The sequence below is a fragment of the Lolium perenne genome, chromosome 2, assembly GCF_019359855.2.
Source record: "Lolium perenne isolate Kyuss_39 chromosome 2, Kyuss_2.0, whole genome shotgun sequence".
Lineage (NCBI taxonomy): Eukaryota > Viridiplantae > Streptophyta > Magnoliopsida > Poales > Poaceae > Lolium > Lolium perenne.
This window is the reverse complement of record NC_067245.2, coordinates 146,050,184-146,062,855: the sequence shown is the minus strand read 5'-3', so window position 1 is coordinate 146,062,855 and position 12,672 is coordinate 146,050,184. Positions and strand designations below refer to the sequence as shown.

Below are 12,672 nucleotides of genomic sequence, written 5' to 3'. Positions count from 1 at the left end.
TTTCATTTGTTTGGGGCGCCATTCTTTCTTCTGTGGACGGACCTCCGCCTCCAAAGTTTGCTGAATTTTCACGGCCAAATCAGGCCGCGCTTTCCTCAACGTGTATAGGTACTGTGCCTCGGCTTCCTCCAAGCTACGTAGCCGCTGAACCCTACGCTTTTGGGAATGACTGAGTCCATCAGGGCACCACCTTGGTCGGTGGTATCTATCTTCTTCTTCATCTTCTGACTCCTCGAAATCTTCCACTCGAGACGACTCAGCTTGTCTGTTCTGAGATGGGAGAGGCCCTAGATGCTTGAACACTGAAACCTCACTTGCGCCCTTCTTCTGCTGTCTACATTCCGGGTAGTTGTCGATTGTAGGCAATCGGCTCATTCCTGAATCCCAGCAGTGCTTAAAGAAAGGAGAATCCCAGTGTCTGTCCATGTCTTCCTGCTCTCTTGACTTCCCCTTAGCGCGGTGCTCATATCTTTCGTCGTCTTTATCACACCGACGATATTTTCCGTTGTCTGCATCAGACCGACGATATCTTTCGTCATCTATGTCGTACCGCCGGCGTCGATCGTACTGATGCTCATATTTGTTAAGGAGATGCGCAGAGAGCGGTCGTTGATACCGCACGTTTCTCACTTGTTCCTCGGTGATGTACCGTCTATCATCATGTCGGGGCCGGTCGCGTGGGCCGACCTCCTCCTTTTCCTTGCCACGGGAGTGACCGATTTCTTCTTTATCCTTGCCATGGCGATATACAGGCCCTGCCATGTTAACATCGAATGAGAAACATGGCTGACGCCTCGTGGAGTGATTGAGTTCCACCATGTTGACGCCAGGAAACGGTTGCGTGTCCACTTTCATGGCAAACTGACCAAGGATCAAACGGCCTTGTTCTATCGCCGTTTGGATCTGCCAACGCAACTCTTTGCAGTCGTTGGTGATATGGGTGAACGAGTGATGCCACTTGCAGTACGGTCTCCCGTTCATTTCTTGCGCCGTAGGGATTTTATGGCCTTCGGGTAACTTCAGCTGTTTTTCCTTAAGCAGTAAATCGAATATCTGCTCAGCTTTGCTTATATCAAAGTCAAACCCTCTTGCTGGCCCTTGTTGTTTCACCCATTTTCAGGACACGGGAACTGCCCCCCCAGCCTATTCAGCCACGGCTACTTCCTGGCCTTCTGCAGAGTCCTCGACTTCTTCTGTCTCGACCAGGCCTATCGGGCGTTTGAACTTATCTTGGTACAATTCTGGGTGGCGCTGCTCATACAATGTTAACTTCTAGACCATGTGCGCCAGTGAATTGTATTCCACTTGGAAAGCCAGATCCTTGATCGGCGCTGCGAGGCCCAACGCTGCCAGATCGACTGCTTCTTTCTCAGTTAAACGAGCCGAATAACATCGGTTCTTGACAGTCCTGAAATGCTGAATGTATTCCGACACCGTTTCTCCTCGCTTCTGCCGCACCTGCGCCAGATCGGCAATGCCAGCCTCGGTAGCTTCCGAGTGATATTGAACGTGAAACTGCTCTTCCAGTTGCTTCCACGTCCGGACTGAATCTAGTGGCAACGAGGTGTACCATCCAAAAGCTGGTCCTGTGAGAGATTGCGCAAAAAACCTTACACGTAACGGGTCTGATGCTGAAATCATGCCCAACTGTGCCAAATATCGGCTCACATGCTCAATTGAGCTAGACCCTTCTGATCCACTGAACTTTGAGAACTCAGGGAGCCGATACTTGGGCGGCAGCGGAATCAAATCATATTCGTTGGGGTATGGCTTGGAATAGCCGACTATTCTCCTCTTTGACAGGATGCCGAACTGGTCTCTCAAGATTGTACTGATTTGTTCCACGGTATGAGCTGCAGGGGCTGAGCTTTCATGACTCGTTCCGGTGGCATATTTAGCTAGCCACGCCTGTTTATCGGCGTCTGCTCCAGAAATCCCTCCTGCTGCAATCTGGTTCGTGCGCGCCAAGTTATTGCAGTCCGGCACGTATGTGCACATGTATCCATGTGGGATCTCTTTAGGCGGCTCATACAGGAATTGGCAATCGCCAGGATCGCCTCCAACCTAGTAGACGACGTATGCCGGTGAACCCTGTGGCTCTGGAGCGGCAAGCGTGAATGGCAGCTGCGGTCTGGTCTGGAACGGTATTTCTCCCTGGTGAGTCCCTAGGGCAGGCCCTGACGGAGAGTACTGATGCTTCATGATTTCCTGAACCACGCGAACCGCAACACGCTCGAAAGCGTTCACCAGGCTCTCAGAATGACGGTGTAGAGAATGAGCCACCATGTAGTTAACTTCCTGGAGCAGAGCTCTGGTGCGTTCCTCTGAAGGGAGAGACAGATCTACTTCATCGAGAACGCCTTCGGGTGAGAACCCTTTCCACCTAATGCCATGTTTACGGGTCCTCTCGAAAGAGCCGATGAGATCGGCTTCGAAGAGAGCTTTAATCTCATCATATTTCTTCTTGTGATCTTCAGGCAGATCTTCGTACTTGATTGGTTCGTCCGACATCTCAGCTGCAGATGTTGACGTAGTTGCTGTAGAATGTCCCACCGGGCGTGCCAGAATGTGTTGCCTGCCAAAACCCACCGGCGAGCAGCGACGAGCAACACAAAGAGTCGGGAGGCTCCCAGGACTGCTGGTGGGCCCTGGTCCCTCGGGCGACGGCCCGCAAAACTCCGGCACACGTCCTGGCTATTGCGAGGGCGTGCCACCTGACCTATACCTGGTCAGGAAGGTGATGGATTGCTTTAATTAGTTTCCTGCATGGCAGACACATAAACATTAAATGAGCCTCGATCGGCTCTCAGGTTACCATGTGAATCGGCTCAAAGAGCCGATTGACCCATGGTTCATATTGGATCTACGATAGCATGGGGATCCTGCTTTATCAATACCAAGTTAAATCGATCTACGATAGTCTAAGGCTTTCACCGCATAATTGGAACGTCCTACACGTAGTTGAGCCTGGCAGATGCGAAAGATAACAGAAAACTAATCCTAGAAGGGGCCTAAAAACCAACACAGAGTCGATTCCCGGAACAACCCCACTTGGATCGGCAAACCATACCTTACACACTACTGGATCGTTCAACCCGTTTGCAGGCCTGACCATGCGGATATCAAACTAGTCCTTGAAGAACAAGGAACAACCATAACAGATCAAATCTACTAAGTAAAGACAAAGCAAGATGCTGCCCTTACACCTAAGATAGGTGCAAAGGCAGCTGGATATTTAGGGGCAGCATAACTAAGCAAACGTATCAGAAAAGTACTAATGTTAGCCCCAAAACATCTATGATAACAGTATTACTCGCCATCAACAAGGCTTCAGTACGAGCAATACAAAGCAACGAATAAACTGATACTGCCCAGATCGCAAGATGCGATCTGGGCAGCACGACGCTTACCCGGAAGAAACCCTCGAAACAAGGGGTGGCGATGCGCCTAGATTATGTTTGTTGTGAACGTGATCGTCCTCCTTTCTCAATAACCCTAGGTACATATTTATAGTCCGTGGACTTTCTATCTTTGGAATAAACCTAACTGTGTACGAACCAAACTCTATCTCTTAATTCTAAACTAAAATGCGATCTATCATAATGTACAAACTAGGAAGCAATGGCGCGGCGGCACGCCGCGCCCGTAGAGTGGCTGTGATGTGGAAGAATAAAATATGGTACTGTATTATTAAAGAAAACTTGAAATATAAGAGGTAACAATGTCTCACAAACCAGTTGTAGTTCAAAAGTAAAAAAACACCAGTTATAGCATTTTTAGATCGATTACAGATTGTAGAACATAAGTGCCCACGCAGGAGCAAGCCGAGACACCCAGGCAAAACCATTACAGAATTCAAACTTCTCAGCCCAGAAAACTGACGCAGAAGCAAACTACAGGATATAAGTAGAGGTGTAATCAAACATCAATTCTTCAGACACCACCATCCGAAAGTAGAGTTCCAGTGAAGCAGAGCACCTTCTCTACCTCAGAACCATATACCTAGAGCGTGCTGACTCCATTCTGAGTGGGGCAATACAGCAGGAAATTAGGGAGATGGGAATAATCACCAATGGTTGTTGAAGAGATGAGACAAAGTACAATTTATACCCACAACTGATTTTAGCTAATTTCAGAATATATACATGCAGTTTTGAAGACTATTTCGGCCTATATGTATCCTGAGCCAGACTGATAGAATTTGACACCTTTGTCTACCAAAGTAATAGATGCAAGAACGACATGTCGACACATGTAAACGCTGGGTCCATGAGAATTATTAAGGGAGCGTTCATAATTATGACTTGGCATCCATTTGTGTACTTAACTACTATAGGGCAACAAAGATACATACCTGATTTATTATTTTGGGCACATAGGTCTTCGGTATGGCATATTTTGAGGCTTGACTGAGCATAATTTTGTTGTCGTCAAACCTGAGGCTTGACTGAATGTCTCTTGTCGTTTTATTTTCAGGTCAGGGCTCTCATTGGCCTGAAAAAAGGTAAAAGATGTTAATTAAATTACATTATGTCGATTGTAAATAACTAAGGAGTAGATGATGGAGAAATTAGGGTGGGCATTTTAGTTAGCAAAAGCGCTAAATCAATGCAGATGTGCAAAAGCATCCGCTATGCACAAGCAAACAGGACAAATCATGCTCCGTATCTACAGGTAACAATCATACTCTTGTCAATTGTCATGGCAACCAATATTGAAGAACGGCAAACGAAAGCTTATAAGTCTAAACTGGTACAGCATACACCGACACAGATGTTTCGAGCCTCCAGCTCTAAGAATAGGAGTTTATAAACTACATGAAATCTTCAGCTAGCTCTTCCAGGGAGGGAACTGGCCATCGCAAAGCTTCTTCCGTCCTTGTAAGAATTGGATATCTGAGGGGCGTTTCTAGTCCCGGGCTCAGCTGAGCTCTTTTTCCTGAACCGTACAGGTTGTGACACGTGCACTGGCTTGTGTCAGGAACAGGAGGCCAGGGGTGGTTGTAACAGTTTTGTACGCGTACTGTACGAGCGGGTATGGAGGTACACGGATAGATGGAGGACACAATAACCGTCTGGTAGCCGTCCATGTGGTACAGGTACAGATATTACATGTACCAGCGGCACAAGACATCCTAGTTTTAGTTGAGGGGTGTATCAGGATTCAGGACGGCATCCCTCCCGTCCTGGAGGCAGTTCTTGTCTGTGCTGAGCGGCGGCGGAGTTGATTTGGAGGTTAAGCAGAGGAGGAGGGTAGGGAGATGGATTTCCCACTAGATCCAGTTGCGGGGTATGTGATCCAGTACCTGTACCTTCGTTTTTTGGTGCCTATGGCTGTATAGCCATTGATGCGCAGCCGTTGTTCAGGGTGCCGGTGTACGAGGGTGCCGGGGAGAACTTTGAGCCGCTCGAGGAAGTGAAGCACACAGACGGCGAGGGGTTAGCTGTGGTGGCGGAGGTAGTAGTAGCAGCAGAGTCGGCTCTAGGGATGCAAAAAGGGGACGTGGAGATTGGAGAAGATGGAGTAAAGACAGGCGATTCAGGCGACAGCGGGAAGGAAGAATCAACTCTGTCGGTAGTGCGACCAGATCCAAGAGCTCCAGGCTGGAACAAGAGGTGAGTTTTGTGGTAGGCACATTTGTGGATTTCTGTTTGCCCGATGTAGGCAGAAATGCTAAAATCTGGACATTTGGGGGCAACTTGGATGTGATCTTATTTTACATATGTTCTGCTAGATCAATTTGTTGTAACAGATAATACATGTTTATGTATAACAAACATTTGTCCTATGTATGCAACCTCTGAAAATCTCAGCTTCAAATTCGACCTACAATTAGAGAACTTAAAAAGACAAATCTTAGGTTTGAATTTCTATGGATGAATTGTGTGAGTAGATCATACGATCTCACCTAATGAAGTGATCCTAAACAAGTCTACCCCTTGGAATTTGGTGGAAAGAGTGTAGTTACATGGAATGCATGAAGATAACATAGTACTGTTATTAATTTGATTTGCAGGCTGAGAGTGGGCAAAGCACCAGCTGAGAGGGCTCCTTGTCCAGGAAGAATTGGTGCACTTGAAAAGTCAGTTAGGGACTTTGCTGAGAACCCATCGGAGAATGTCATAAAAATTGAACTTGGTTTCAGTTTTGACTCTCTGAACGAAGCATATGATTACTACAATCTTTATTCGTGGGAGAATGGATTTGGGATTAGATACGGGAAGAGCAGGCTGAATGTCGAGAGGAACAAGTGTATGCAAGAGATAGTCTGTGGCTGCTCGGTGAGAACAAACAATTCTGAGTTCTGTCTTTGCTTTGTTCTGTGTTGACAGCGGTTTCGGTGTTGTGAGTACCCATGCTAATTGCAAGGTCATGTCTTTTTTTTCCAGGGGAAGCCAGAGAAGGACAATTCAAGGTCATGCAGGTGCGAGTGCCCCGCCTTGATACGACTGCTGCGGACTAGCGACAACGGTTGGTACATCGCAGAGCATAGGGTATCACACAACCACTCCTTGTCTTTAACTTGCGGAGAGCGAGTGCATTGGCCATCACACAAGCATATAGATATGTACACGAAAAACCTAGTGAAACAACTTAGAGATAACAACATAGACATAGGCAAGGTGTATGCTATAGTCGGTAGCTTCTTTGGGAGTATGGAGAATGTCCCCTTCACGAAGAAGACCCTGAAAAATTTGTGTGGCAAGATTAGCCGTGATAATGCTGATGCCGACGTGCACAAAACGATGCAAGTTTTCTCAGAGATGGGGAAGAAGGATCCTGACTTCACATTTAGAGTACAAACAGACGGCGAGGGGCGCATCAAGAACCTAATGTGGGCAACTGGCAGTGGGCGGACACAGTATAAATTCTTTGGAGATGTCCTGACCTTCGACACGACCTATAAGACAAATCTGTATGACATGCCATTCGGTTTGTTTGTCGGAGTGAACAATCACTTCCAGAGTATTATTCTAGCCGGGGTTATGCTTAGGGACGAGCAGACAGAGAGCTTCGAGTGGGTATTCACAGAGTTTATAGCCATGATGGGAGGGAGTGCTCCGCAAACGATACTGACAGGTTGTATACTATTCCTTTTTTAATAAGAGCTATGTGAAAATGATTTTCTGCTTGAAATAATCAAGTCAAATAATTAATTTGTATATGTTGTTGAAATCCAAATTTGCAGATCAGTGTAGAGCCATGGAGGTAGCCATAAGTAATGTAATGCCGCGCACAACACACAGGTGGTGTAAGTGGCATGTCCTGAAGAAGGCGAAGGAGTCTCTCGGTTCGCTTTACACTAAGAGAAGCGAATTTAGGGCAGAGTTCCACAAGGTGATAAACCACATGATAACTGTGGACGAGTTCGAATCTGCTTGGCAGATGTTGATTGACAAATATAGCCTTCGTAGCCACACATACATGACTCAGCTGTATGAGATACGTGAGAAATGGGCTAGCCCTTATTTCAGAGGGGTTTTTTGTGCGAAGATGACAAGTACACAGCGTAGCGAAAGTGCGAACCACATGCTCAAGACATACGTCCCGCCTTCATGCCCGATGCACATGTTCGTGAGGCATTACTTGAGGATGCAATTTGACAGGGATTCAGCAGAGTGTGCTGAGGAGAAGAGGACACGTCTCGTGAGTGCACAGAGATCTGACTCTATTTATATGTGATTTGATTTAGAAGTATATGTTGTGATAGCAATTTTATCTCGTCCAGTCTGGCCCTAACAAGTTCTTTTTTTGGCAGGCACGACCTTTGCTTAGGGTTAATCGGGCATTCGAAAGGCATGCGAGCCAGGTGTACACAAGGGCAATGTTTGAGAAGTTTGGAGATATCTTATATGAGGCAGGGTACTATGAGGTTGAAGTTGAGGAGATTGGTAAGGTATATTTTGCAACAAATATTCAGGCTGAAAAAAGAGAGCTGTGGAGCAGAGTGCGGTTTAAAGTTACGGTGGGCGATAATAGGGAAGAATTTGAGTGTGAGTGCGGCCAGTTCGAACACATGGGGATGCTCTGTTGCCATATCCTTAAGGTTGTGGGAGGGTTTTCCTTGATGGCTTTGCATTGCTGTATAGTCGTAGGTTCTACAATTTTTTGTATGGAGAGTGACCAATTTTTTTATATGCAGATTATGGATCACTTGGATGTTAAGAAAATTCCTGCTCGGCACATAGTGAAAAGATGGACGAGGGATGCAAGAGACGTACTGCCAGATCATCTAGCACACTACCAGCGCGACCAATTGGCAAAGGGCACATTCACATTCAGGCACTCACAGCTGTACTTGCAGGCATTGCAGCTTGTTAGAATGGGTGACACAAGTGTTGAAGCTTATGAGAAGCTGACTAGCCTGTTTAGTGATAATATTGTGACAATGCAGCCATACACCGAGAAGCCTGACGGTCTAGGGCTGGTGGAACAGCAGAAGGAAAAGGAAAAAAGAGCTGCGACAATGACAATTCAAAAGGATAAATGGATTACGAGGTCAGAAAATGGTATTGATGCGTTGAAGGCACCAGGCAAGAAGAGACCAGCCGGGAGACCAAGCAACAGCAGGGACAGGGCGCTGTATGAGGGCACAAGCAAACGCACTAGGTTTTGCACGATTTGCCGGAGGCCGGGGCACAGGAGCACTACATGCCCTGATCGAGGTGATTTGCCGAAGAAGCCCCGCAAGGTCGGGCGGTGCACAATTTGCGGTGTCGAAGGTCACAGGAAGGACACCTGCTTGAAACGTCGAAAGCTGGACGAGTGCTAATGTCTTCGGATGTCTTCAGATTAGTTAGGTGTGAGAAAGGTTTTTTTCCCTAGAGCATGTTGTTCTAAACATTTATAGGAAAGGGGAAGAAATTGTTGTAGTATTTGCCATAGGTTTAGAGCTATTGTGATGAGTGTTGGCATAGTTTGTAAATTGCAGGAATTCAGTATCCGTGCCACACGTCTCGTGGTACAGAACAACGATTTCACGTTCTGTTCCGCTAAGGAATTCAGTACCAGTGCCACACGTCTGACGGTATACGAAATAAATGGACGCGCATTGGTGGGCAATGGAACAGCAGACGATCCAATAAACAAATCGAATACGACCGGATGTACGTGAGGGTACCATCAATCTCAAAGCAAGTGGACGGAACAGAAAAAGAGCTCATCTGAGCCCGCGTTCAGAAACACATTTCCGCATAGAAAGTGATCTAAGCAAATCAACTTCAGGTTCCTCTCCCCCTGATTAAGTTCAGAACACCTGCTTGCAGTACTTTATTCAGATATCTAAGCAGTAAACATGAATTTTTTGCTCTGGAATGGTACCACAGAGTTACATAAAGCCTACAATAGTATTCTTATATCATCATGTAGCATATAACATAGTAATGTGATTTGATTGCCCTTACAAATGCCACTGTATGCTAAAAGAATGGTGATGTGTATCACTACGGAAATTATTTGAGAACAATGCCTTTATCCTCCTAACGTTTTTGGGCAAAAAGTTATTATGCCGTGATTTGATCTGCTACTTGTTAGACCAAAATAATAATTTATTTTTCTATAAAATTTTCAATTCCTTTAACTACAGTTCGAAATAAATTAGCAGTCAGTTCATTTATCCACACGAAATAGAAAAGGTGAATATGCGAACATTTATTTATGTGGTTTGTTTAAATCAGTTATCTTTTTTTGTTTTCAGATGTTGGCTGGACTTGATATGTATTGCTATGCCACTTCATCATCGTCACCTGAAAAGTATGCAGTAGCTCAATGAATCCTATCAATTGAGCACTAAAGAAAAGCAGAACTGGAAGATCTGAAGACATATCCTCTAAACAATGCAAGTGCAGACAGCCTCTAAGCAAAATATATGGCCTAGCCTCGCGGAACTATAATCAGCTAACCAACCACAACAGAACTGCACCAAGGAAAATGACCAAAGTTCTCTATGGACAATATCTCCACCTAATATATTAGTTTGGAAATGCACTGGCCATGAAGTTGTCGACAAATTGAAGACTTTTGAAAGGAAGCACTTACATACTGAAGCAACTGAGAGAGTAAGATGAAATACTCAAATATCTAAATAAGCAAAATGGCCAATTGCCTCATTTAAGCAAGACAGTGGATCAAACGTCGTATGGAGGGAGCACCTGATAGGACTGCATTGTTTCCTTCAGAACGACAAACAGTTTTGCGTTATATGCAACCAGAGGAAAATTGTTAGGCTGTAGAACAACTTCATGCACTTTCCTTTGTCGAGTAATCTTAATTCTGAATAGATGTTCTGTCCTCTTGTAGTTTTCAGTGCGTCATCAGCAATGAAAAAATTCCAAGGTGTAGACTGAGACTTCATTTAGTTACTCCTTGAACTGATCAATACGATCTATTGTTATGCATCTTTCCATTGTGTTTCCCTGGGATGAAAACAAAATCTTAATATTACTTTCAAGCAAAAGTTATCAGGAATTTTAAGAAAGGTGCAAAAATGAGAATAACTTGTTTATGGTGGTTAGTCTAAGATCTAAAAAAGGTATGATCAGGAGGTTGAGAATGTTGCTAGATTAGCTTTTGTGACAATTATTTCATCATAATATCGGAAGCTAAAAAAATTGATACAAAAGGAGAAGTACATATTTAAAAAAATTGCTGGATCAACATGATAATAGTGGTTTCTTGGTAACAACGGAAGGAAAAATAATATAAACAAAAGGAGAAGTTTCAATAAGTTGTGGCAGTGAGGTGCACTTGCTAATAAATAAATTGGAAAAAATAGATGTAATACCCAAGATTCTGAATAAATACCTGTTGATCAGCAGCGCTGAAGTCTAACCCATGTTTGTCGAGTTTTCTGATCTCTACATTCTCAGATATGGGAAACACACAGAAGGACCTTTCATTGATAAGATTGAGGCGATAATTCTTTGAACATTAAAACCTGGATATCTTTTTTCCTCTGGCCTGCATGTGAATGAAAGTATTCAGTGTACAGTATGTTGGGGCATACCAAAGATTAAAAACAAACGTTGAAATTCACAAAGGGATTAAATTTCTAGTCGAAAAATGTGGACAAAAAGAACTAAAATAGAGAAGATAACAAAGCAGAGGAAGGAAAAGATGAATAATCTGAGTGCAGTCTGCATGTATGTGAGGGTATTCAGTACTAAATAGAGGATGTTATACTGAAGGTCAAAAAGTGAACGGCTGGATCAACGAAAAAAATACCATTTCCTGTGGAAGAACGAAACAAAGGAGGGAAAAGATGTATAACTGATTAAGGAGGAATTTACCTTGCCTGTTTCGACACCTTCAGAGCTATGGAAAGCTTAAATTTTCTAAGAAAGAAATTGGAAGAAATCCCTTCACCAAACACACAGGACACAGAATCATCAGCCTGTAGAGCCAATAGCCCCACAAGAACATCACCAACGGAAGGGTTACCATCCCGTCCAATCCACTGTAGCCAGCTCCTGCATAAGTACAAAAGAAAATAAAATAAAAATCACCGGCGCTACCACATATCAGCAGTAGAGGTGGATCAAAGCACCTCCCACACACATGGGAAACACAAACCGCAGTGCCAATCGGTCGATCGCGGCCTCGCCCGCAAACCCTAGAGGCCTACCCGGCGTGGAAACGTACCAGTAGAGGAACCACCACAAGATGGAGATGGCTCAGCAGTAACATCTCGAAGAACACGATGACACAGCAAAACCAGAGGAGGCGAAGAAGAGGGAGGCCGGACTTGCCGTAGTGGAGGATGTTGGCACCCTTCTCTCCTTCCCCCCGATGTTGCGCCTATTGGAGCCAACGCGGCCATCCCCGTGATTAGCAGTAGAAGATGTGCGCGCCGACGGAGAGGCCTCGGCCCGACGGCCAGAGAGGTAGAAGAGGCTGCCGGCCCTAGTGGAGAACATGGAGGGAGGCAATCGGAAGATAGAGAGCAGATGAGAGAGAAGAAGAGACACGGGGCAACGGCAAACATTCTATCGTGGAGATCATGGGCACCGTTTTGACCCTGCCGCTTTGACTAAGCCTCAACAAAAAAGGAAGCAAATCCGCTATTGCCGGTAACCGGTCACCTGCCCATCCGTAAAATGAGGAGAACAAATCTAACCAGCAGTCAGACCAAACGATAAAAGAAACAAACAGTACACGTGGCATTAATGTATGGATGAAAAGCACATAAATTAGCCCATGAACAGTTCCCAAACAAATCTGGTTGCGGTAGATTGATTGAACTTTATATAGGGTATTAATATACGGGCAATCTAGCCCAAATTCTCGCACGAGGCCGATTCAGAAACACTTTATGTGTATATCTTCCAAGCCCATCTCAATCACGGCCCATCTTCTGATTTGGCTAAAATCTGGTGATAACAGTATGCATTTCGTATCATGTGTGTATGTATTTCGTACTGCCTCTGTAAGTATGTTATTGTGTATGCAGCATGTATTCGAAATAGGGGCCAAAATTACTTGCAGCGTGCAAGCAGAACGTTTCCAGTATACTGGCAGCGTGCGCCCACACGCTGACATTAGATCTATTGGTCGCGCGCCATGTCCACACGCGGCTGGTAAGAAGCATACTAGCCGCGTGCCCCACAACACGCGACTACTAATGGATACCACTGGCGAGGTACTAGTCGCGGGCCGACAACCGCGACTTGTAGC

General features: G+C 45.2%; 1 protein-coding gene and 1 long non-coding RNA gene across 3 annotated transcripts; one reads left to right on the top strand and one right to left on the bottom strand.

The window, feature by feature from the left end:
• Positions 1-5,102: 5,102 nt before the first annotated feature.
• LOC127321931 (protein FAR1-RELATED SEQUENCE 11) lies at positions 5,103-9,015 on the top strand. 2 transcript variants are annotated; one of them, XM_051350887.2, is made up of 7 exons: positions 5,103-5,289; positions 5,367-5,615; positions 6,017-6,281; positions 6,390-7,080; positions 7,190-7,647; positions 7,760-7,897; positions 8,144-9,015. In XM_051350887.2, exons 1-7 carry the CDS (start codon positions 5,261-5,263, stop codon positions 8,771-8,773), a joined length of 2,460 nt encoding a protein of 819 aa, XP_051206847.1. In that variant the 5' UTR covers positions 5,103-5,260; the 3' UTR covers positions 8,774-9,015. The 2 variants fall into 2 exon arrangements, with proteins under 2 accessions (XP_051206847.1, XP_051206846.1); XM_051350886.2 differs by having other exon boundaries at positions 5,107-5,289; positions 7,760-8,047.
• Positions 9,016-9,193: 178 nt separating this feature from the next.
• On the bottom strand, positions 9,194-10,963 carry LOC127321932 (uncharacterized). The gene is made up of 3 exons (XR_007864431.1): positions 10,804-10,963; positions 10,152-10,415; positions 9,194-9,256 (listed from the first exon to the last, which is right to left on the bottom strand). It is a non-coding gene; the product is annotated as an uncharacterized lncRNA (long non-coding RNA).
• Between the last annotated feature and the right edge of the window lie 1,709 nt (positions 10,964-12,672).

Bases quoted from the DNA above. Each gene is read 5' to 3' on its own strand.
- LOC127321931 (XM_051350886.2), top strand. From the start codon at position 5,261: ATGGATTTCCCACTAGATCCAGTTGCGGG. The intron at 7,081-7,189 runs GTTGTATACTAT...CCAAATTTGCAG, and splicing joins TCCGCAAACGATACTGACAG to ATCAGTGTAGAGCCATGGAG. The intron at 8,048-8,143 runs GTTGTGGGAGGG...TTTTATATGCAG, and splicing joins TCTGTTGCCATATCCTTAAG to ATTATGGATCACTTGGATGT.